Genomic DNA, 26,572 nt, shown 5'->3' with positions numbered 1-26,572 from the left:
GTAATCCAAGAATTATCTCTAGTTCCCTTTGCTTGATTTTGTTGCGTGGTTAGTTCAAAAGCTGACATACTGTAAAACAAGTCAGAGAGCTTTCTTTGGTGACTAGTAGTTGGAGAGATTGGAATGAGATTGTTTCTGCCTTCTGAGCTTAGAATTTTGATGACTGTTCCTTTAATAATGGTCCAAAGTTACAATGGCCTTGGGGAAAAATACGGTAACTTATAATCCATCTTCAAAGTCAGATTCATTTAACTACATGAGCCACTTAACAACTGTGTGATGCATTTAACAACTGAGGTGAAAGTAGTCACAAAATCATGTCTGGCTACGTGATGACTTGCTTAATGACTGCATTGCTTGAAATTCCATCCCAATTGTGTAAGTCGAGGATTATCTATAGGCAGTCTGCTACCTTATTAGAATGACTCCCTAAACATCAGTGGTTAACATAGCTAGGCTTATATTGAATATGACCCATCAGCATTAGTTTTACGGCCCAGAGAGGCCAAAAAATTGTCCCAATTGTTCATTTTTGGAGGAGCTGGGGAAGATTTTAAAGAGAAATTGCATGCTTTAAACCTTACAGAATTAAGAATTAACATCTGTAGGACACAGAAATAAGTTCATAGCTATGTGTCAGGTATGTAGACATATGTATAATGTACATGATATATGCCTTGTGAAGACAAGAAGTTGTTAAGAGATAATTTATTTATTTATTTATTTTATTTATTTATTTGTTTTTATAAACCGCCCTATTTCAAATTTCCTTTTTCAAAATAGTTGAGGATTGTACCGATTTCCTTTACTCCAATTTCTTCACTTTTATTTCTTCCAAATCTCTCATTAACATATAAAATGTTACAGAAAACAATAGCTTGTTCCAGTAGGAAGATTCTATGGTCTTGCAGCCAGGAGAAAGAGGCCTGCTAATCCTGAACTGCTTCTGTTACAGCAAGGGATACTATTGCATTTTTAATAGATTATGTTTGTTTACTTAAAATCCTTTATATTCCAGCCTTGCATCATCATCATCATCATCATAGAGTTGGAAGGGACCTTGGAGGTCATCTAGTCCAACCCCCTGCTCAGGCAGGAAACCCTATAGCATTTCAGACAAATGGCTGTCTAGTCTCTTCTTAAAAACTTCCAGTGTTGGAGCATTCACAACTTATGGAGGCAGGTTGTTCCACTGATTAAAATCCATAACGTAGCGTAACACATAGGAAAACTCGCCCAACTAGGTCATAGGGCTCCCAAAACTAAATGCAGACAATGAAAGAGATAAATACAGGTTGTCCTCAACTTACAATGGTGCATTTAGTGACCATTCAAAGTTATAACAAAAAGTGACTTATGCCTGTTTTTCACAGTTACAACTTTTGTAGCATCTCCATGATCATGTGATCAAAATTCAGATGCTTGGCATCTGGTTCACACTTACGACCATTGCTGTGTCCCAAGGTTATGTGAACATTTTTTGCCACCTTCTGACAAGCAGAATCAATGGGGAAGCCAAATTCACTTAACAACCGGGTTAATAATGTACCAGTTGCAGTGATTCACTTAACAACTGTGGTAAGAAAGGTTGTAAAATAGGGCAATTCTCATTTAACAAATATCTCACTTAACAACAGTAATTTTGGGGTCAATTGTAGTCGTAACTCAAGAGAATCTATAATCCACCAGACTTTAGTCAATTGCCTCTCCCAGCATCTTCCATAATAATCCTTGCTTTAGCTGCTAGGAATTGTTATTCACCATCAATTGAAGGACCATAGATTCCTCATCCCTGGAATTCAGTCTAAGATTCAGAAGATTGGCCCGTAATAGGCTAACAGTATTTCTGTGCCTGGAAATGGTAGTTGCAACTTATCTTCCTCACACAATGTAGTAATATATCACAATGTAGTGATTTCTGCAAAAATGCATAGTATTCAGATAATCTTTGAAACTTTCACTTTTGAAACCTTGTAGCTTATTTTGGTTATACATTGCTCTTTGAACTTGTGATATAAGTGTGTAGAATATTTTTAATGTGTGTTCCTTGCTGTTCAGAAGAAGATAATGTTCAGTTGGGCCATAATTAGTGCCCTCGTTTCCTATGTGCCAATCACGTAAGTAAATAATAAGCCGACTGTTTTCAGAAGTGAAGGCTTTATTGTTACATTCAAATTATTAAACACTTGAAGGTAGACATTTAGGCATTCCTAGTCAAATTTAATATTTCAGTGAATACCCAAGTAAACACAACACCTTTCGGGAGATTTAAATGCATATTTATTATTTATGTGCAGTTGTTGCAGATTCATAATAAGAAAGTTATGTGCAGAAGCTTGAACAGCTATTTAGTCAATGCTTTGTAATGCCTCTTTTGGCAGAACAAGTTTCCAAATACAGTATTACTTTTGGTCATTAAGATCCTTTGTATTCCTGCTTTGGAATTTTTGCCCCTCTTCATTTCATTTCATTCATTTCATTTTATTAAATTTATATGCCGCCCTTTTCCCTGAGGACTCAGGGCGGCTCACAACAATAAAAAATAAAAAACATAGAGTAAAAAATTTAAAAGAGAATTAAACAATAAATACAAAGTTACAAAACAATTTAACCCAGTAAAAAGCCTAATTAAAAATCGTAGTCAGTCCAGGCCCGCTTGTTGGAACAACCACGTCTTCAGGTCACGGCGGAAGGACCGAAGGTCAGGGGCCATCCGCAGCTCTGGAGGCAACTCATTCCAGAGGGTCGGCGCGCCCACAGAGAAGGCTCTTCCTTGGACAGCTCTTCTAACTGAGAAATATTCTTAAGTCTCTTCCCTTTTTCAATAACAATCAACTGTGGGGACTGCAAAGATCATTTCAAGGCCCTTATCTTTCTTTTCTTTAAGTAGTTCATGGAAATAGTTCATGGTTGCTTTGGAGGCATGTTTTATTGCCTTGGTGAAAGATCCACCCCTCTTTTTGTCTTCCAGTTTCTTCACTGGCATAATAATAATAATAATAATAATAATAATAATAATAATAATAATAATAATAATAATAATAATAATAATAATAATAAAGTTGGAAGGGACCTTGGAGATCATCTAGTCCAACCCCCTGCTCAGGCAGGAAACCTTATACCATTTCAGGCAAATGGCTGTCCAGTCTCTTCTTAAAAACCTTCAGTGTTGGAGCATTCACCACCTCTGGAGGCCGGTTGTTCCACTGGTTAATTGTTCTAACTGTCAGGAAGTTTCTCCTTAGTTCTAGGGTGCTTCTCTCCTTGACTAGTTTCCATCCGTTGCTTCTTGTCCTGCCTTCAGGTGCTTTGGAGAATAGCTTGACTCCCTCTTCTTTGTGGTAGCCCCTGAGATAAATGCTTCATCTCTTTTTCTCTAAGTGTATCTTGTATGGTTGTGGTTGAACAGTTCAGTCTTTGTTTTATCAGTCCAGAGCACTTTGTTCCAAAATGTTTCAAACTTATCAAGGTTTCCTTTTGCATATTTTAAAATATAATTTCTGCGATGAGGGCAGAGAAAAGGTTTCCTTCTGTCAACTCTCTGATACAAACCTTTCTTCTATAAACAACACTGTATTGTGGACAGATAAACCTTTCAGCAAATCATGACCCTGGGATCTCTTTTGCAAATCTGACAGGTTCCAGGTAGCTCCAACAGAGATTTTTCTTGATCTTCCAGTTCTGCCCTTGACCTCAGCAATTACATGGAACTTCCATTTCTTGCCTGGTGGCTTCTCTGCCATCCTTTCCCCTCCTTTCCTATGTTACCAACCAGTCCCTTTTCCTGAATGTGAAGGAGTGATTGCTATGAATCAGAGCTGATTCTGACAGGCTCTGAAGAAGGTGATAAGCTGGAACTTTTTTTTTAAAGGAACATTCCACGATTTTAAGCCTTGCCATGCCAGTCATCCAGAATTTTCAGTTCTACTTTCCTGTACCCTTTTACAAATTGCCAAAATATACTTACTCTTTAGTTACCTTGGAGAGGCTTTAGAAAGCTCTTTCCTGCCTAGATTCTCTCCAATCCTCCACATCTAAACCTGATTGAGTCTGGTTAATTTCACTGTCCTCTCACCACTGAAGAGTGAGGAAAGAGGGTGAAATTGACCAGGAAACCTACCTAGAGCATTTTCTGTTACATAGAAAAACTCTGAGAAAAGGAAAAGTCTGCTTCAGCTTCAGATTTATAGAGGGCAGAAAAGGTTCGTTCACCCAATAGCCCTGCATGAACATGATTACCAGCAAGATGTCCTCAGACATGGCTGAGGCCAACCTGTCACTGCTCATGAATAACATGGTGGAGGATAGTTCTGTCTTCTAGCTGGGACTTAATATTGGTAAGAGGGACTGTATGCCTAGCTACCACTGGGCCATCTGAAGTAAAGGAAGAGACTTTACTCCTTGACTACAATTGTTTAATGCTACATATTGTCACTGCCTACTAGTCAAAAGTAGGGACGCGGTGACTCAGTGGGTTAGGATGCTGAGCTTGTCGATCAGAAGGTCGGCAGTTTGGCGGGTCGAATCCTGAGTGCCGCGTAACCGAGTGAGCGCCTGTTACTCGTCCCAGCTTCTGCCAACCTAACAGTTCGAAAGCACGTAAAAATGCAAGTAGAAAAATAGGGACCACTACAGTGGGAAGGGAACAGCGTTCCGTGCACCTTAGTCATGTCGGCCACATAACCATGGAGATGTCCTCGGACAAGCGCTGGCTCTTCGGCTTTGAAACGGAGATAAGCACCGGCCCCTAGAGTCAGAAACGACTAGCACGCATGTGCGGGGGAACCTTTACCTTTACCTTTTTATTAGTCAAAAGTAACATAGATTATAGAGAAGTTGTTCAGAAAGTTTTGCTGTAATTCTTATTTTCTCCTTTGCAATGGAAATACCATCCTTCACAAGGTTAGTGTTTCCTGTAACCGAACTATAAGAAATGGAAGAAAATAGCTCACTAAAAGAAGTGTCCCGTCTGTCTGGCAGCCAATATACAAATGGCCATGAAGGTGAGGAACTCAGCGGCCAGATCTAAAGAGTCATTTCTGCAAAAGACCAATTGGAGTTCACTATATTGTTGGCCTATATATATATTATTGTTGACACTGAAGCTCCTCTTCCGTGGATCATGAATTGGCCAGGAGGGACTGAAGCCAGCATAAAAGGGAAATCACCTAGAACAGTCTTGGGCTGCTCTAGCATCAGGCTGGTGGCAGTATGGAATTTCTGTGTGAGGACACATCCTCAGTAAATAGTATCTATCTCTCTGCTGCCATCTTCACTCTCTTCTTTCTTTTTGTATGGCTCCTCAATTCTTTTCTGCTCTTCCTTGCACCCTTTGAGTCTCTCCACTGCTAGAATAAAGGTAAAGGTAAAGGTTCCCCCGCACATGCATGCTAGTCGTTTCCGACTCGGGGCTGGTGCTCATCTTCATTTCAAAGCCGAAGAGCCAGCGCTTGTCTGAGGACGTCTCCGTGGCCATGTGGCTGGCATGACTCGATGCCAAAGGCGCATGGAACGCTGTTACCTTTCCACTGTAGTGGTCCCTATTTTTCTACTTGCATTTTTACGTGCTTTCGAACTGCTAGGTTGGCAGAAGCTGGGACGAGTAACAGGCGCTCACTCTGTTACGCGGCACTCGGGATTCGACCTGCCAAACTGCCCACCATCTGATTGACAAGCTCAGCATCCTAACCCACTGAGCCACCGCGTCCCTTACTGCTAGAATACTATCCAACTATTCCCCTTTCCCACCATTTGCTTTCCAAATACTTCCTCTATCTGCATCCTGACTTCCAGCACAGGATCCCATCTTCTTTCTCCCTATTCCTGATCTTATCTCCCCAGGTTCAGCAACATATAAGAGAAGGGTTTCCAAGGAAGTTTGAGGAGTATAAACTGCCTTAGGAGGAGGGAGGATGTGGAGGGTTAGGAGCTATCTAAGGATGCCAGCTTGGGTGCCAAGCATGTCAATGAACTATACCAATGAATTTTACTTACTTGTTTATTAAGACTTTCATTCAAAATATAAAGAGACATTCCTGTTCTTATTGATGACTTTCCTGGAAGGATTAAAAGTAGAAAATGGATAGAGAAAAAAAGCCCCCAAAGCCATAAAATAAAAACATATTTAAATTAAAAAGGGACAAAGTTGGTATTGTTTGTCACATTAAAAACAATTGTATGATTACTTTCTAAAGGGATCCTATGTAGAAGAAGTCCTACATAGAACTGGTAATTTGGAAGCTTTGTTTGCCCGTTTGTTTTTCTTTTTAGAAACTATATTTTTGGGTTTGGGTAATGAGATAAACAAGACAGTGGCAGGCTGGCATGGTGTTATTAATATACAGATAAGGCAAATGACAATATGAACAGCTAAGAATAGCTTGCACAGAACACTCAGTCATCATTCGGCTCTTCCTTTAGTGCTTGCTCCCTCTAGAGGTCAGATTGGAGCATAACATGTTGGGAGCAGAAAGTGGGAGATAGAATTAGGGGTTCCGTACAGGAATTCAGTGTAATTAGTGCCAAAAAGTGTTCTGTGCAAAACGGATATTTTAGAAAACTATTTTAAAATGGAGAGGGAAGTAAAATTTAAAATGAACATTGAACTATGCTTTAAAGGAAAGTGTCTCCTCAAATGTGAATTTTATAAAATGTTGAATCCTGTTCATTATCAAAAAAGCTCTCCCAGTTCAGTCTCAAGATTGGGGGGGGGGTGTTGAGTGACTAAGGGAACTTCCCCTTCAGATATGTGGGCTATTTATTATGGGAACAGTAGTCCTGAAAGATGGTACAATGTGGTAGAGTTCTGTTAAACTGACTATATTCTCTCTAATATAGTCTTAATTTCGTTGTGAGTTACACAATGACAGTAAAGATATTCTATTCTATTCTATTTGAAAATATGCTGAGATGTATTCACATGTGCCAACCCCTTATGTGTTTCTCAGTTTCCTCTTTTTCCCCACTGCAAAATGTAAAGTCGGCATCTAGGAAAATATTCCCCACCTTCTCTGTATGTGTGGGAAAGGGGCTGTTTGGCTGTTTCTCTCCCTGCATTTTGGACCAAGCCAGCGCTAAATAGTGGCTGGCTGCTGTTCTCTCTCTGGTGTTCCGTGTGCCTCCTTTGCTCATTCTGACCAGTGCAAAATGAACAGCTGAGTGAGTCATTCCATTTCCTGGTGGACGTGTTCATAATGTCCTCTAAGCTCATATCTTGAACTCCCTATTCCTCCTCCTCTCACTCCACCGTTCCCTATCTTTGCAAGCAGTCGGAGCAATTAATCACAATAATGTCATTTGAAAATTAGGTCTCTTCAACTTAAGAGCTCAAAGCTTTTTATATTAAAAAAAAGGCTGGCATTTTTGTAACATACAGTAGTGTGTGTGTTCTTCCCTATAGACAGCAAAACCATGAGATTACTGATTGAAGGGGGAGAGTGCAGTCTAACCACTATAACGGAGAAGTGTAATCATTTTTATCTGCAGTTTCAGATTGCTCTTTAAAAGCCTTTATGCAGTAGAATAGGTTGAGAGGTATGCATAAGCATGTTTATCGACCTCAGCATGGAAGTTTTATAATCACAGGAAGTTATAAGGTTGCTTTATTTATTTATTTATTTTATTCGATTTATATACCGCCCTTTTCCCAAAGGACTCAGGGCGGTTTACAGGGCAAATTAAAAAGATACAATATACAGATTAAAATACAATTAAATTAATAGCCCCAACACTTTAAAATTGAATTTAAAACCTTAAAAACCCCTCAGTCCAGGCCGGCCAGCTCAAATAGCCAGGTTTTTAGGTCCCGGCGAAACGAACGATCCCAGATCAAGCCCATGCAATCTTTTATTTACATTCCTTTAAACATTTTAATTCTGCTTTTCCAGTTAAAATTTTCTCAGCCTATTTTTAAATGGTAACAGGTAATGGCAAACAGGCCTCTGACAGAGGTAGAGGACTTTTCCATTTTTTGCTATCTGAACCTAAGAATCAAAGAAATTATCCTTTGATGCAAAGCTTATACCCTTCTCTGCATTAAAGATTTCCAAGTACAGGAATTTCTAAAATGTATGGCCTCTGCAACATCAATAACACCAAACCAAGGACAGTCAAGCTGGCTGTGATGTCCATCAGAGTGATCAGCTAGTGGCATTAAGAAAAAGAAAGCAGAGGCAAAGGAAGAGGTGAAATCATGAGGAAGCAGATTTGATAGCATTCTTTTGAGCAGTTCCTTCACAAGTATGGCAATAATCAAGATTTAAGCTGCACTTTTAAAAGCACTTTGTAAGGAATGCATCTTGCTAAGCAGAGTGGTAAAGTTGTGAATAAGGCTATATAGAATTGCAATGCATGTTTCGAGCCTGTTGTGTTGCAACAAATTTTATCTTCCATAAAGGTTTGAGAAGATATATTGGATAAGAATTGCAGCCCATACCCTCTTGAAACTATCCTGTACAGGAAATGCTTTAAATAACTTATAAAAAATGCACACACTTGTGTTTTAACAAGCCCTTGAGAGAAGGGCTCCAAAGATATGGGAGAAGCTTCAGAAAATAAGGCCGTATTCCATTATTGTTTTTAACTCATGCTAGGGAATGCTTTGTCAGCAGATTTTAAAAATGGCAATATAAAAGAGTTGTGCTTTCAAGCACAAAAATTTTGGGAGATGGGATTGTAAAACATTAACAAGAAAGATAAAAGAATTGTGTATTGTTCAATTGGTGGCATATAGAAGACAAAAAACATATTATGATAAAGAACTTGGTGGCTTATTAATTATTTAGCTTGTTCTGTAAATGCCTGATGGATGGAGGGACAACTCTGCTTTCTCAGTGGCTGCTCTGAAGCCATATTTCCTGACCACTGTCCTTTCTACAGTGTTCAAAGTTGTTCTCCACTTTCTGAGATGTCTTTAGATTTTACTATCTTGCCTTTTTATGTTGGAAACTTGAGGTTTTCTTTCATCAAATCAAACAGGTATTTTCAGGAATTCACATTACAGGCTAAATGACAGGTAGATTCACTGAGCCTTGTTCAGACTCTTTGCAAGCAGCTTAGTGCATCTGTGCATAAGTATGTGCTTTGCTATTTAAAGAACACAATTGGCTGTATGGAAGGAGATATCTGATGGTTGCTTCTCCCATGTTTCTCTTTGTCTCTCATGTAGGCATCAGTCAGAGTCGGATCTCCCACTGGCTGTTGCAACAGGGATCAGACCTGAGTGAGCAAAAGAAAAGGGCCTTTTACCGATGGTATCAGCTTGAGAAATCAAATCCAGGTAAATAAAATCAAGCTAAGATACTCCAATCATTTATTCTAAACTATGCCTTTTGTCACAGGGCTGTGAGTGTTGTTGGCTTCTCCATGCTTCAACCAGCATAGAACACACATTCTCCCCATACTCTTTCCCCAATCTCAGCCTGTCAAAAATCATTATTTGAAAGTGGCAGCTGAGGGGTTGGAGCACTTTGTAAATAGGCTTGACTATAATTGGGGTTATTATTTTAATTAGGGTAAGAAAATCTTTCCCTATGTGGTGCTCTCCAGGTATGTTGGGCTCCAAATCCCACAATGTGAAAACCAAAAGTCATGTTGGCTGGGATTTTATAGAACTAAACTGCCACACATGTAGAGGAGACCAGGTTACAGAAACTGAAGCAGTTGTGTGTTTTCCCATCACTTTCTGTTTTAGCTGACACCCTTGATTAGTGGTAGCTGAGTAGCGTGTTGACTAGACTAAGTTTCTTCTTCTGCAAGAACACAGTTGTTTTTAAGAAGAGAGAATGGCCAGGAGCATTTATTTATTATTGTATACCTGCCCACCTTAAAAAACAATCTTTCGGCAGCTTTCAGTGCAACAATTCAAAGAAAATATATAGCTAAAACAAAAACAATAAAACAAAATCTAGGGGGAAAAACAATAAAAACCCTGGCACTGCAACTACATATTTTTTATGCAGCCCATCACATTCTTGTCCCATTAGGGTTTCACCTTATCCCAGTGCTCTCCAGATGGTAAAAAGGGTGGCACCCTGTCAGATCTCCAGTGGGAGGATGTTCTATAGGGCAGGGGCAATGGAAAACTACTTTTCCGAGGACCCACAAGATGACAAAGTTTAAGGAAAGGGACCTGGAGTGTGCCTACCTATCTGCTCTGGTGGAATGGGCATATATTCTCAAGAAGTGGCAATCCCATGAATAACCTGAAAATATTTATATAGCTATCATGTCCTGTCCAAAGTACAAATTATTATACAATTTAGATTAAGGTTTCTTTCATAGCTCTTTTGGAAGGCCGCGTGCATGTAATCTACCCAGGTTGTAATTTTCCCTCTTAGTGTAGAGCAAGGAGAGAAATGGATGTCCTAAAATATAAAAAAAATCAGAGTTGAAATGAAATTTGGAAAGGATCTCAGTGGTCATATAGTTCAACCCTCACAGATGCAGGAAATCTATTATTGAGATATACTGCCAGGTGGCCATGCAGCTTCTATTTAAACCTTCTAACAAATAAAACAACTTCTGACAACTTGAACTATTCAATGATAGAAAGAGAGCTTCAGAAGATAACATCCCATTCTTCATTAGAGTGCCTGAAGAAGATGCAGAAGAAAAACCTCTGAAGGTACATAGCAATATGTATTATTGGATGGCTTTCAAATGAAGGAGATGAAACTTCAGTGAGACTTCATCTGCTTAATATTTCAGAAAAGAAATTCTTCTTGCCTTGAGTTTCCCTTTTTATTCTTGATTCCCAAACTTCAAAAAACAGAGCCAAACAAAGCTTTGGGGGGAGGGGGGGTTTGTAATTTAATGCCATTGTTTCTGTGCATTCCTTAATATGTTTTTTGGTGATTTTTCTGCAGTTGCATGATTTTCTTCTCTCAGCTAGTGTCCTTGCAATAGAAAAGTAGGGTGTCAACGCTGCTAACATCGGATGTTCTTACTTTGACAACAGATGGAAATGCAGCCATTTTCCTCTATTGCTTTTAGAGTTAGTTGATGCTGGGAGGCGGAATATGGATGAGAGTCCAGCTAGTCATAACAATAATAACTCAGCCATGGGAACCCAAGGTCATTGGGCCCAGAGTTGATAAGAGTTTTGGCGGGTTGGAGAGCTGGGGAGAAAGCCCGCATTTCAAGCTATTATTGGGGAATGTGATTTATTACTGTTTATTGGAGGAGGGAATTGTACTTTGTTACTTTGTATCCAGGGGAAGGGAATTTAGTTTTTAGTTTTGACTATGTAGTGCTGATACTTTGTTTCTCGAATAAAAGATTCTTTAAGGTAAGCAATGTCTTGAAGTTCTTTTGAAGAGTTTTATCTGTCGGAACCATGACATTGGGTTCATTATATCTCCTCATAAGACAGGCGCATGTGAAAATAGAAATCTCTGTGTTGGTAATAGTTACATAGTATAGGAAATACCAAGATTTTTGGTGATTGTTATTTTTATGATATAAAGAACAGGAACTAAAAATTAAAATATCAAACACTAGTTGCTTTTGATAAAGAAAATTAAGTGAACAATTGCAAACCATATTTTTTATTATTATTATTATTATTATTATTATTATTATTATTATTATTATTATTATTATTATTATTATTTATTGGATTTTTATACCGCCCTTCTCCCGAAGGACTCAGGGCGGTGAACAGGGCATATAAATAAAGATACAAAAGTTAAAAAAAAGATTAAATAAATTGCCCAATTAAAACAGTCAAATATAAAAACCCATAAAAGCCCAGACATTCCCCCATCAGGCCAGGCCAGCTTGTTCGAATAAATGGGTCTTTAACCCGCGCCGGAAGGAGCGGAGATCCGGTGCCATCCGGAGCTCCACCGGCAGTTGGTTCCATAAAGCCGGGGCGCCCACAGAGAAGGCCCTCCCCCTGGGGGCCGCCAGCTGACATTCTCTGACCGGAGGCACCCTGAGGAGGCCCTCTCTGTGGGAACGCACAGGGCGGAGGGGAGTCGACGCCGGCAGCAGGTGGTCCCCGAGGTATTCCGGACCCATGCCATGTAAGGACTTAAAAACCATCACCAAAACCTTGATATTTAAATGTTTTAAAACTAGAGCCAGTAGGTAAAGTTGTATTTCTTGGTATTTCTTTATGAAAGATGGGAAATGAATGGAGATATTCTAAGGCATGAAATTACTGGCAGAAAGATAGTGCGGTGGCATGTAATTTATTGAGTCAAATGAATGTTGAAAGAGGTGAAAAAATGCTTTGTATAAGAGTTTGCTTCTGCTCATTTTGTTACGTGGAAGTAAGAGTGGGATATTTCAGAACAAACATAATGGGAATGGTTACTTAAAAACATGTGTGGTAAAACAAGAGGATAAGGTCAAGAACATATACAGTAAGTACTGAATGAATATGGATTGAATATGAAAGTGAGTCATCAGGGTGAAAAGAAATAGATTGAAATGATGAAATGAATCAGGATCAAATCGCAAAACAAATACCTAACAGAAGAGTAAATGGGTTGAGAGGAATGAACAAACTGAGAAAGTCATGATGGAATGGAATTGATAAGAGAAGTGAAAATTTTAAGACAAAAAGCAATGTGTGAGGCAGTTTGCCAATGTGGTGAAAAGAAGGATGATTTTCAGGAAATACCTGAAAGAACTAAAGAGGCTTCTTGGATGAGAAGTGGAACATCTTCAAGGGAAAACAAAGTCTAGTTGCCTTTTGCAAAAGCACCTTTGGGACAATTTCCAGGAAACAAAAATATAGGGAAATACAGCGAATGGCTTTGATATAAATTAGATTAATCTGTATTTTCTTATTTCATGCCTTTATTTCTTTGACATACCATGGCTTACTTCTTTTCTGCACTTTGTATAATGCTACTTATACATGACAATAGTAGGATATGTATGGATATGGAGAGTTTGCCAAATAGTTGCTTTATTCTCAAAACTTGAAAAATTAAATTTCTCCAGCTTGGAGGTGTAATTGTCATTGTTAATACTGCTTTGTTTGAAACCTTTCTCTAAATTCCTGTCTGTATGCATATGAGGTTGCCTTGCTAAGATTAAATTTTGGTTAAGTTGTTGCAAATTGTCTTTCCTTTTTCCTTTGGTAGGCATCCCATGAACATTATGGACTTTTAGTGTTGCATATCATTTTTTGTGCAAAGATACAGTATAGAATCTCTGGACATTTGAGTTTCAATTATATATTTGATAAGTAAGTACAAACGACAGCCATCTATCAAACAGGCATAATTAAGAAAGACCTAGCACTTAAATCTAAAAAAAGTATGCAAAAGGAAGAAGAATTGCTAGGGATGAGGGGGGGGGAACCCCCAAAACTCAGCTATTAGCTTTTGGCAAAATTACTTATATAAGACATGTCTTTGACCAATGTATAGGACCAGGTTGATAATTTTTTTTATCCTTATATGCTTTAGGAGAGCAAAAGTAAACGAATATAGATAGCTGAATAATAATAAATTCTTTAAGTATCTTTCCGTTGGAAAAATGCGTATATTTTCTCAGAATTTTGTATTCAGACTTGAGTGCTGCTACAAAGGTAGACTTTTAAGACACTCTGACAGATATTGCAGTACCCTTGTTTTGACATCCAGAATGTTAATTCATTTGGTCTGGCTTGATTAGTCTTATTGGCAAATAGGTAGCCGGGCAGCCTCTATGAGTCGATGAGTGCATAACCTTGGCAGCACTTTCCGTCTCTTTCTCCAGGTCGTCACCAATTGAAGCAGACATAGAGATGTGATGGCTTTAGCTTGCAGCCCAGGCATAGCAAATGCTGAGCTTTCTCCTTGGGCTCTATCCCATGTTCTCCTTGCTTGAACATGTATGGCTTTGTTCTCTACAAGGGGAGGAGAAGACACTCCTCTTCCATAAGACAGAAATTTGCTCAGTTTGTTAATGTTTTAGCAAGGCTTGAGTGTGATTCACCCTGTCTGACCTACTATTTCTAAGGGCCAGGCTAACCATGAAAATAGAAATACTCCCTCCCACCCCCACCTCCACTCTCCTATCAAACCCATTTAAAACAAAGGTTTTAAAAGTCCCCGTCCCTGTGATTTTCCTTTTCAAATTTTGTTGGATCAATTTTTTTCCTCCCCCTGGATATCAGGGATGGGTTCTAATAAGTTAGCTTCAACATTCCTTCTAGTCCCCATGGAAATGCAGTGAGCCTCTAAAGGAGAAAAAGAGTGAAGTTACGGAATAAGATGTCAGGGGAAGGACAGATTTTGTCTAACCTGAGAACACTACCAATCAGCCTAAAACTCGCCCAGGGTCACTTTGTGTTGTTGTTAGCTGTGAAGTCGTGTCCGACCCATTGCGACCCTATGGACAACGTTTCTCCAGGCCTTCCTGTCCTCTACCATCTTCTGGAGTCCATTTAAGCTCACGCCTACTGCTTCAGTGACTCCATCCAGCCACCTCATTCTCTGTCGTCCCCTTCTTCTCTTGCCCTCAATCTTTCCCAGCATTAGGCTCTTCTCCAGTGAGTCCTTCCTTCTCATTAGGTGGCCAAAGTATTTGAGTTTTAGCTTCAGGATCTGGCCTTCTAAAGAGCAATCAGGGTTGATCTCCTCTAGGACTGACCAGTTTGTTCGCCTTGCAGTCCAAGGGACTCGCAGGAGTCTTCTCCAGCACCACAGTTCAAAGGCCTCAATTCTTTGGCACTCAGCCTTTTTTATGGCCCAACTTTCACTGCAATACATTGCAACTGGGAAGACCATAGCCTTGACTATATGCACTTTTGTTGACAGGGTGATGTCTCTGCTTTTTAGCATGCTGTCTAGATTTGCCATGGCTTTCCTCCCGAGGAGCAAGCGTCTTTTAATTTCTTGGCTACAGTCCCCATCTGCAGTGATCTTGGAGCCCAGGAAAATAAAATCTGTCACTACCTCCATTTCTTCCCCATCTATTTGCCAGGAATTGAGAGGGCTGGATGCCATGATCTTGGTTTTCTTAATGTTAAGTTTCAACCCAGGTTTTGCACTCTCCTCCTTCACCCGCAACAAGAGGCTCTTTAGTTCTTCACTTTCTGCCATTAGAGTGGTATCATCTGCAGAGTGAGATGGGTGGGATATAAATTTAATAAATAAGTAAATAAATGGGGGACTCCAGTTTGAAATGCATATTTCCCCAAGATATTGCTACTTCTAAGTAGGTTGGACTATAATTTTCACAGTTCCTGTTCAGCATTACATTTATGGGAAATATAGAAATGCACATCTGGAGGATACAAAGACTTGGATTTGATGTGTACCATCATTATTGTGGATGCATCTCTTTCTCTTCCTTTAGGCTGCCAGGTTTCTGTTGGACTGGCAAAAAATTTCCAGAAGCCCCCATTAAGAGTACATGGGCATTGGTTTTTGGAAGAATGTCAGGGTATGCTAGAGAAAATTTATGTTTAAGATTCAAGGCATATTGTAATAAAAGATTCTAAATAGAACTTATATTTTTTCATTCTTCCACTATCAATCAATATGGAGAAGCAACAAATAGCACTATTATTTTAGTGGGGAATCAGATGCAATTCACAAATGGTAGAAGAGAATGCGGAAGAAAGGGAGAGAACAAAATATATACTTTGGAGAAGAATCTTCTTGACATATCACTATTTGAAGTCTGGCTTGAAAGAGTGAATGAGGTAACATAATCAACAACACCATTTTTATAGAACTAGAAGGGAATAGAATAGTCACAAAAGAAATTAATGAGCACATGAGGAACCCCATAGAATTCTTAGAAAGCTTGGCTACCTCCACATCAGTTCACATTTATAACAGGTATAGTTATAAATTCTTTTCTAAGCAATGGATTCATGATTAAAACACAGTTCCAAGTCTTATAATTTCAGATTTGACTTGATGTTTTGTCTGGGGCTTCACTTGTTCTCTTTAATTCCAAACTTTGAAATCACCACTGTTTCAAAGAAGCCTCAACTTCAACTTTATAGTACTGGCGAAGCCAAAGGAACATGACAATTATAGCAATGCAAAAAAATATATGGAGTTGGGAGAAAGGCGGTGACTTCAGTAGATAGTGCCATGAAAACTGAGTTTATTTAATATCCATGGGACAATAGCTGATTTTGGTGGTGAGGGCGAGAGAGAAATTGGGAAAGTGAATTTGGAAAGTAGTGGATTCACTGAAATCCGCATTAGAATATTTTGTTACAGATGTACATTGTAATTTTTGTTCATTCCTCTAATGTCCAAACTTTTGTCTGCTTTCTAAACTAAAATGCCATAATCCTATTGCACATTTGCTTGTTTGTTACAAATATTTTTACAACAAAAATGAATCCTAATAGTTTACACAAAATTCAAAGTATCAAAACAAAGTATAGAAATACCAATGAATACTTAGACAATCAGCAATCTAACTCAGCTCCTTAATGTCATTCAAGAAGACAATTTTCAGAAGGCGAATAGGAAGGCATTAGGTGCATAATGGGGAGGAGGTTGTTCCATAATAAAGTCTTAATAGAAAACACCACTCTCTGTTCACCATTCTCTATTTGTGTGATGAGTTCAACTTGTTTTCAGGAAAAGGATCCTAAGCTTCCCCTCCTACATGGATACGTACATCAGACAGGTTTCACTTAGAGAAAATGAATGGTAGAACCTCTTATAGAAGGTTAGAGGTTAAAAACAGAACTGGACTAGAAACTCATTGGCAACCAAAGCAGCAACTAGAAAATAAGTATATATATATTATATTGCAGCTCTCAGTTGCCAATAGCTTGGCTATTGCATTTTATATCCAATCTACCTTTTGAATCATTTTCAAAGGCAACACCATGAAGAGAGTGCTACAGCAATCTCACCAAGTGGTCCAAATAGATATGAAACTGGACACCAACCTCAGCTAAGCAAAGGTTCCCCTCACTTTTGCTGTACTTGTTTTTCTAGCAAGAATACTTCTAAGTTGTAGCCAGCCCTTTCAGGGGAAAAGTGACCCTTGAAAATTGTTGGTGGAAGTAGCCAAGGAGAATAGAGGAAGAAGAGAACAGAAACTAGAACAATGTTGAAATGGAAATTGGAAGAAAAAGGAAGTTGGTGATGAACCCAGATGTGACTGGATCTTTGCTCCCAAAAAATGGTGCAGGCAAAAGGAAGTGAACTATGAATGTGTGTTCCAGCAGAGCTGCAGCAACTAGCTGTATACAAGCAGTGTGGTGGCTGCCAAATATCCTACTCTTTTCTAGCAAAGTGGGTTTTAGTTCTACCAGGCAGGCATGTTTTTCCTTTTATAGGGAGTGGGGTGACAGAGTCATCACGTACTGAATTAAAAGTAGGCTTTGAAGCAGCAAAGCTTTCAGGGTTGTAGCCAAGTGATCTAATCTCTTGGCCGTGTTGGTCTTTTGCATGGCCATTTCTACTTAAGAGGAAGAACTGCAGAGCAGGGAAAACGTGTTGTGTGTTCAGAAAGCAGGCCTGTCAATAATAACTGATTTACATGGAAGCAGAAATACTGCTGAAGAAAATTTATAGATCTTGTTTTGTCTTCCTTTTTAGCTAAGAAGCATCTTTGAAATGCTTGTCTCATAAAATTATTTGTGTCTGTTACCTAGAAGCTAAATGGTACAGAAATTCGTTCTCTTTCCCATTCTGCTCTGATGTTCACCAAAAAAAGATTTCCAGAGAGAAGTTTTGCTTTTCAGAGCCTCCTTCAGTTTTTTGCATTTGGCTACCAATACTTTATTTTAAAACAAATTTTGAAGCTGAGTAGATGAAACTGTAAATTTCAGGTTTGGGCAATTTGTTTTGAAATGAAGGATGAGCCAAAAATTCAGTTTTAGCTTGTCTCTTCTTCCATCAAATTGTACACATTTTTATGTACATTCCTCTTTGCATACATATTTATGAATACAGTATGTGCATAAATACATAAATATATGTATATACAGTAAATTTCCTATATGAATGTATATGACTTGAGTTGATCAGCATATGCATTTAATAAATATTTCTGAATAGTTTTCAACTATTCAACTATTCAAAACCAGTGGATGTACTTTTGCTCTTATTTTGCCCTAATTTATATATTTGGTGGTTGTTTTAGGATTGTAGATTACATGACAACATTAAGAAAAATGTTGAATTTTGCGACTATTTGTATTCTAATTTGCAGTGTTTTGGAAATGTAGGCTGGATAAATCCATATAAAAGTTGAGATTCAGTACATACCATACACAGTTACTGTATATAGAGATTTCTCTTAATGTCGTTGGCACAGGTATTCACAATATCTCTGAACATTTATATCAAAAACATATATTTTGTATCTTCTGGGTTTGTTGGGCTGCTGTTAAACATGAAGTGTACAAAACAAGAAAAATAAGCAATCTGTAGTTAATATAGATTCATTTGAAAGTCATTATTAATTTGAAGTAGCTTGACTGTCTCTGGCTCTTTTAATTAGCTTGAATATCTGTGCTTTCATATGCTTAAATATACTGTTGTCTAAACTGCTAAGGTGTTATTGAATGTTAATGGACATTCCAGCTGTTCAGATGTAAAGCCCCAAATGCTCTGTACATTAGAGGGAGTACTTAATGAAAGGAGGTACAGACAAGGAAGGAGGCAACGCTGCCATAATGTTAGGTAATAATTAGTCTTTGTGTTTGGGTGTACATAACAGAAGAGCATGTAAGAACTTTACAGGAATAGTCTGGAAATATGAGGGGGGGGGAAAACACAAGTATCGCTTATACTTACCAGGCTACTTACAATACATTATAAGCCATCACACTAAATTATAGTGGTACAGCATGATCTGATGCATTAGAAATCCTGTGTTGGTAAGGCATACTGGATAGAGAAATATCATGAAAAAAATACTACTTTCATGCCAAAATCAGTTTATTTTACCCGTGGGATCAAGCGTACCATCTTTGTTAATTGCTTGCTAGGAAAGCTAGGCTAAGTAACAGTGCCTAGAATCTGTCTTTCACTTATGTAGTGACAGCCCCAGAATGCTAAGAATTTCCTTCCCACTACCCATCGTATTTATAGGCATTCAGTCAAAAAATGCATGATTGTATATGTATGTGCTATTCCCAATCTCTAAATGGTAATGGAACCTTCTGTTTTGGAATTCTGCATTGTAATATTAGCTGTTGCTTGAAAATGAGGTATCGGGAGACTTGACATGACAACTTGCAGGCTGTTGCACTGTTCTTTGACTTAATTTCCTTATCGGGAGCTCTTCTATTGTACACACAGGGCTGTGTTTCTCTTTACTGCTAGTTATCTTAATTTTAATTTCAGAGAAACAAAGTCTCATCCCACTGGGAGTTGCTCCCTGTCATCAGCCAGCATGGGAAGAGGAGTGGGTGTTATTTTTAGTTCCTTAGGAAACATTTTGCTTTCTGCTTTGCTTTTTCCAGGGGCTACATTAAGCATGAGACCAGCCCCTATTCCAGTTGAAGAGCCAGAATGGAGACAGACTCCTCCGCCAGTCACAGCTACCTCTGGGACTTTCCGCTTGCGACGCGGCAGTCGGTTTACCTGGAGAAAGGAATGTTTGGCTGTCATGGAAAGGTAATATATGAACTAGATATACAGTAGGTGGTGAGAGTTTAGAGTAGATCATATCACAAAACCCTAGATAATTTTTTTAATTCTTTTTTTCCTGCTGTTGTGCGCATTCAATGCCTGGATGTTATTTTTTTTTAATCTGAAAAGATGTGAGATTTTTTACTACTTTATTTTATGGTAAAAAGTTGTAACTTGGAGCCTTGGCAGGTATCATGCTTGGTTTATAACTTTATATCATTAAGATAGTTCAGTGTTTCAATTGTTGCACAATAGGTTTATACATTTATTTACAACCATGTTGTTGTTGTTGTTAGCTGCGAAGTTGTGTCCGACCCATCGCGACCCTATGGACAACGTTCCTCCAGGCCTTCCTGTCCTCTACCATCTTCTGGAGTCCATTTAAGCTCACGCCTACTGCTTCAGTGACTCCATCCAGCCACCTCATTCTCTCTTGTCCCCTTCTTCTCTTGCCCTCAATCTTTCTCAGCATTAGGCTCTTCTCCAGTGAGTCCTTCCTTCTCATTAGGTGGCCAAAGTATTTGAGTTTTCGCTTCAGGATCTGGCCTTCTAAAGAGCAGTCATACAACCATACATTTTAGCAAAATTCATATAAATTACAACAATCCTTATCAATTCAATACATCCCCTCTAATATTAACAGTACTATTTTTCAGCATGTGCTTTCGTATCTTCCTTGTGGCCACTACAAACAATAAAACTTTTTTTTGTACATATATATCTAGATCAATCAGCAGGTTTGATTTTTTAATCTGATTTGATAAACCAAACTAATTCAGTTAGATTAACAAGGGTATGATGAATCTAGCTCTAGGTTCCTGATATAACTTGCAATGTAGTAATTAATGGCTCATATCTTCCAATAGTATAACAAATGCATAAAAATATGTATCTGTTATATCTTCCATCAAAATAGACTGTTGGCATTGTGTGAAAATGAAGTTATGTGAAAGCTTATCTCAGGGAATGGAATGTAAATGTAAACATCACATTGTAAAGAATGTGACATTCCTTGTCCATCTTTAGAAAATCTTTAGAAAATTGATATCACTTTGCCATCTTAAGCTTACATGCCTGCTCTCGTTAAATCTTTAAAAAATAATAGTGTATGATAATTACTGTCATTCAGCAGTACCTGATAATTATCAGTTCCTGATCATTGTGAAAATAGTTTTAGACACAATTCATCCATTTATTATTGTTAAATTGTTGATGGAGATGCATAGCCTTTCTTAGTTGGTGGAGTAATTTGTCTGCGTAATTCTGACAACAAACAAGTCTAGAGCATTTTTCAGTTGTTTAAATGACCATTGGCCACATGGGCAAGACTTATAACAATATCACTTAATGGGATTAGGAGTAAGATTTGGGTCTCCGTTCTCCTGGCCCTTATCTTGAGAGTGGAGGATTAAAACAGTAATAAATATATTTAAGCCTCCTGAAGATTTAATACACCAATCTACTTTTGTGGTTTTGTGTTTTGATGTCAATAGTGTTAGGGGACTTGAGGAATCACAAAAAGGAAGGAAGGAAGCAGGGAGGGAGGGAGGAAGGAAGGATGGATGGATACTGGAAAGTTTATGGCCTGCTTACTGAGCAGGATTCAACCCTGCTTCTGGAGGCAAGAATATAGAAATGGACAAAACAGTGGTGTTGTAAAATGCTGAATGATTGAATGGTGGAGGATGGAAGGATTTATATTCCTTGCAGTCATCTGGTCATTAGTACTCTTTTTGAGAGTCGTTGAGACCACTTGGAGGTTTATCTGTGCCCTCAGGATCACCTGAATAGTGCAAATGGGTGTGGAGCCTTCTTGGAACTGCTAAAAGGACTGTTGTAAACAGGAGATAGGTGTTGTCATATCAGTCAGAACTGAAGAAGCTTCTGGGATGAGAAGCAAAACTTCTTCCAAGGAAAAACAAAGTCCAGTTGCTTTTTGAAAAAGCACCTTTGAGATAACCATGACCTGGATGACTGAGAATCTCCATAGACATTTAGAGAAAGCAAGGTTTTATGCTGAAAATGTGCAATTTCCTGGCAGAATTTTGTGTATTCAGGATGGGTGGTAACACTTCACACAATGTAGGATGCATTAATGCAGAACCAAAAATTATTTTCCCTAACCAATAATCAGCGTTGCATTTTCCCAGTGCTCTGCTCATACTGTCCCTGATGGTGGAGATTTCTACAAGTTGGCAGTATTTCTACGTCCCACATAAAACATAGAAACGAACTGTTTCAAGGATATTTCAGTGTTTTTACCGTTGCTTCACATTCTTAGTCCAGCTCACATATTTTGGTCACTTTTCATTTTCATCCTTTACTGTCACCTTACACAAAAGAGATCATTTGATTCCCTCTGCAATCAGCCATCGCCATCCTGACGGGCGCCTTTTGTCTAGAAAGCACAATTGCATTTGTTGAAGGTTTATCCCCAGGCTTTTGTAATCATTCATTCTGCTCATCTTGTTGCTTCCTTCCCCCTCCCCCCCCCATCTACTTATCCATACAGTACCCTTTTTTTTTTGCTTGACTGCTTCAAAGCATTCTGAGCCTAGCATAGTCTAATCATTTTTGATAGATATTTGGGAGTGGGGACAACTTTAATATGGTGTCAACACTCACATATCTTTAGCTTTTCTATCTCACGACCTCTCTTCCTAACATTCAGAAAATGTTTTTACGGTTTGGGGTTCATATTGATATTGGCACTGTTCAAATACATTGATAAACCATATAATTTCTGTGAGTGGTATAAAAGGGCAGTTGGAGAAAATCTTCATAGTGGTAGGAATGGAAAAACATGATAGGCTTTTAACAGAAAGAGGGACAAAACAGATTGTATCAGTCAGATTCCAGACTTTGGTATTTGCATGTCTTGATATTCATTCATTCATTCATTCATTCATTCATTCATTCATTCATTCATTCATTCATTCATTCTGCTAAGCTTGTAAGCCGCCCTGAGTCTTCGGAGAAGGGCGGGATATAAATGGAATAAAAATAAAAATAAATAAAATAAATTCATTCTCTATAGTTACCCAGTCAACAAAGTGATTCTGAGATCTATATGAAAATTGTATTTTCATATATTTCTAATTCATTTGCTTTGAAGACTAGTCCCTTGCAGTTTTCTTGGTGAGATTTGCCATTGCCTCCTTCCTAGGGCTGAGAGAGAGGGACTGGCTCAATGTCACCCAACTGGCTTCATATCTAAGGTGGGACTAGAACTCACACTCTCCCACTTTCTAGCCTGATATCTTAACCATTTCATCAAACTGGCTCTTCTTTTTTATGTACATGTGTAATATTTTGAGCTAAATACTATACTGCAACTTTAGTAGAAGTGGGAAAGATTTTTTTTCTGTATGAAAATCTGCAAGTATCCTTAATATTACTGCATATGGATAACTAACCAGGAATGAAGAGAAAGGGATGTGAAATTATTAGGTGGCCAAAGGGATGGAATAAGCAGGCACCCAAGAGAAGACTGGGGAACAGAAAAGGAGTTCTCAAACGTCTATCCCACAAATCACAAGAGTCAATGGAGACAAAAGCCAATCTTAAAACCATGTTATAGTGGTTTTTCCTTTTTCTTTTTTCCATCCTGTGTTCTTTGTTTTTGGAAATGCTTCTCCATTCTCTCAGGTAATAAAAATAGGAAAAATGATACTTTCCATAGCTGTTAATTAATTAACTTTCCTTAACACCCCACATCTGTTATTTGTAGCAGGAGCAGTAGGACTTCTGTGCACCTATATTAATATTTGGCTTAGTGAGAAACATATGTTTTATGAACTAGAAGTTCTGGCTGCCTTCATCTGTTGCCTTTTTCACTTCCCTTCATTCTGCCCTGCTCTTCTCTACCACTCCTCCGCCCTCCCAAAAAAATTACTGGGTCCAGTTGAGACATAGCCAGCCGCTTAACTCTCTGGATAGCATAGCTGGAGGGAACTCTTTCTCCACGAAACAGTTTCCCCAGTCTGAAAAGTATGGCACTAGTGAATGAGGGTGACTAAAAAGACACCCAAGAGATAATCCAAAATAGCTGAGGAGGCTGGACGGAAAGGTTGAAAAAGCAACATGCATATGGATTGAATTTTGCTGGGACTTGTCCTTGCTGATCCAAACTTCTAGCCAGATTCCTTGGATTAGATAACAAAATTTGCACATTTTAAAAATATTAATAGCAATCTAATGCTTATTAGTTATGCCAGCACCTTTGAACTTACTGGAAGGGCATGTACCTGCAATTTTTTAAAAATTTATAAACCGCACAGTGTCACTTGGATTGTGAGATGGATGGTATCAAAATTTGATAAATAAATATTTCTCAGTGAGGAGTTGATTAGAATTCTGCCTGTTTTTACTTAAATCTTCAAAAAGAAAAGAGGAGGGGTCATTTTTTAAAAAAGGTTTCCCTACCAGGATAATTCAGACATTATTATTATTCTAGCAGGTTATTCTAGCAGGTCAAAATGATTTTATTGGGACAAGTTTTTGATAGGTCAGCCGTTCCGAATCTGACCGATTGCAGTTAAGAACCTTCATAAGGTCTTATCTTGCTGCGATGAGGACGGCGAGGGCTAACTACTTCACCGCCCTCATCGCGTCCGCAGATAATCGCCCGGCCGCCTTGTTTAGGGTGACTCTCTCCCTTCTTAACCAGGAGGTGAGGGAGGATCCCTTGCAAGGACGGGCCGAGGAGTTTAGTCATCATCGACGGACAAAATTGCTCAGATCCGGGCCGGTTTGGACTCTGACTGGGTGGAGTCTGACGTGGAGGAATCGGACGGTCCTTAGCATGTTATCTGGACTGAGTTCGATCCTGTTTCCCCTGATGATGTGGACAGGATCATGGGGAGGCTGAGCTCCACCACTTGTTTGTTGGATCCGTGCCCCTCCTGGCTGGTTTATGCGGCTTGGGAGGGGACACGAGGCTGGTTCCAGGCAGTAATAACTGCTTCTTTGAAAGAGGGCGTCTTCCCCACCGCCTTGAAGGAGGCGGTGGTGAGACCCCTCCTCAAAAAGCCTGCCCTGGACCCGGCTGTTTTAAATAACTATCGTCCAGTCTCCAACCTTCGATTTCTGTCAAAGGTTGTTGAGAGCGTGGTGGCGCATCAGCTTCCTCTGTTCCTCGAGGAAACTGATTATCTGGACCCATACCAATCGGGTTTCAGGCCCGGTCACAGCACGGAGACAGCACTGGTCGCGCTGGTGAATGATCTCTGGTGGGCTTGGGACAGGGGTTGCTCCTCTGTCCTAGTCCTATTAGATCTCTTAGCGGCTTTTGATACCATCGACCATGGTATCCTACTGCGACGGCTCAGGGGGCTGGGAGTGGGAGGCACCGTTTTACGGTGGTTCTCCTATCTCCTGGGCCGCTCGCAGTCAGTGTTGACGGGAGGGCAGAGATCCACCCCGAGGCCTCTCACTTGTGGAGTCCCTCAGGGGTCGGTTCTCTCGCCCCTCCTGTTCAACATCTATATGAAGCCGCTGGGCGAGGTCATTCATGGTTTCAGGGTGGGGTATCATCAGTACGCTGATGATACCCAACTTTTTCTCTCCACCCCGAACCAACCCAGCGATGCCCTCGCTGTGATGTCCCATTGCCTGGAGGCGGTCCAGGTCTGGATGGGGAGAAACAGGCTTCGTCTCAATCCTGCCAAGACTGAGTGGCTTTGCGTATCGGCATCTCGGGCTAACCAAACTATTACACCTTTAATGATGGGGGGTGAGGTGTTACCCCCCGTTGATAGGACTTGCAACTTGGGCGTCCTCCTGGACTCACAGCTCAATTTTGAAGATCATATAGGAGCCGTGACCAGGGGAGCTTTTGCCCAGGTTCGCCTGGTGCGCCAGTTGCGACCCTACCTGGACCGAGATGCCCTACGCATAGTCACTCATGCACTCGTGACGTCCCGTTTAGACAACTGCAACGTTCTCTACATGGGGCTGCCCTTGAGGACCACTCGGAGGCTTCAACTGGTGCAGAATGCGGCCGCACGAGTTGTAATGGGGGTTTCCCGATACTCCCATGTAACACCTCTACTCCGTGAGCTGCATTGGCTTCTGGTTGCCCTCCGGGTGAGATTCAAGGTGCTGGTGATGACCTATAAAGCCCTAAATGGCTTGGGTCCAGGATATTTGAGGGAACACCTGCTGCCAGCATCAAGTTCCCTTCGTCCAATGCGCTCACAGAGGGAGGGTCTTCTCAGGGTGCCGCCGGTAAAAGATTGCCGGCGGATAACACCCAGGGGGAGGGCCTTTTCTGTGGGTGCGCCTGCCCTCTGGAACCAGCTGCCCGTGGAGCTCAGGACTACCCCTGACCTACGTTCATTCCGCCGAGACCTGAAGACTTGGCTCTTTGAGCTCTCTGGCCCAGGCTGAGAATTTTAACTGGGGTTTTATTTTCAGGGATAATTTAATCTTTTATTTGTCTTTTAACTTTGTATTTTGTATTGATATGATTTTAAAATGCCCTGTAAACCGCCCTGAGTCCTTCGGGAAAGGGCGGTATATAAATTCAAAATTTGTACATCAGAACCAAATTCACCAGCCTACCTGTTAAGTGGTCAGTTATATGTTAGCACATATTTTAGCTGTGGAGACACATTTCTGCTGCCTTCTTCACATGGATATTTATGCATTTGTCCATGATGAATGTGACGGCTGTTGTCACATTTTGCTAGTAACATTTGCAAACAATGCTAATTTATAATTTGTAAATCTCTTTATAAGACCTGATATAAATCATGTTTAATGGTGACAGTTTTCTTAATTCTCTTTATATAACTAACACCAGCAGAATTTCCTTTTGAAGAAGAACTTGAAGTGCTTCTGGTTGCCTACCTCTGACTTGAACTCTGACCATTGGCTCATATGCACCATAGTTGTGCAGCTCTTCTGATTCAAAAGACAAAAGGCATTGACAACTCTTTAAGTCAAATGTCTCTCTTCCTGGGATTATCCTGCAATGATTCCAGAAAAAAGGCAGCTGCTTTAAG

At 39.6% G+C, this 26,572-nt stretch overlaps 1 protein-coding gene across 9 annotated transcripts in view; it reads left to right on the top strand.

Moving 5' to 3' along the window:
* Window positions 1-26,572, top strand: part of HMBOX1 (homeobox containing 1) — a 133,201-nt gene that overhangs the window by 81,259 nt on the left and 25,370 nt on the right. For all 9 annotated transcript variants that reach the window (XM_081335543.1, XM_081335550.1, XM_081335547.1 and 6 more), the window contains 2 exons: window positions 9,167-9,277; window positions 19,397-19,550. In XM_081335543.1, coding sequence (XP_081191669.1) covers window positions 9,167-9,277; window positions 19,397-19,550 — 265 coding nt within the window. The remainder of the gene's footprint in view (window positions 1-9,166; window positions 9,278-19,396; window positions 19,551-26,572) is intronic.

This window comes from Vipera berus (assembly GCF_964194415.1).
Source record: "Vipera berus genome assembly, chromosome: 1".
Classification (NCBI taxonomy): Eukaryota; Metazoa; Chordata; class Lepidosauria; order Squamata; family Viperidae; genus Vipera; species Vipera berus.
Note: the sequence above shows the minus strand (reverse complement) of the source record. Positions and strands in the feature narration are given on the sequence as shown.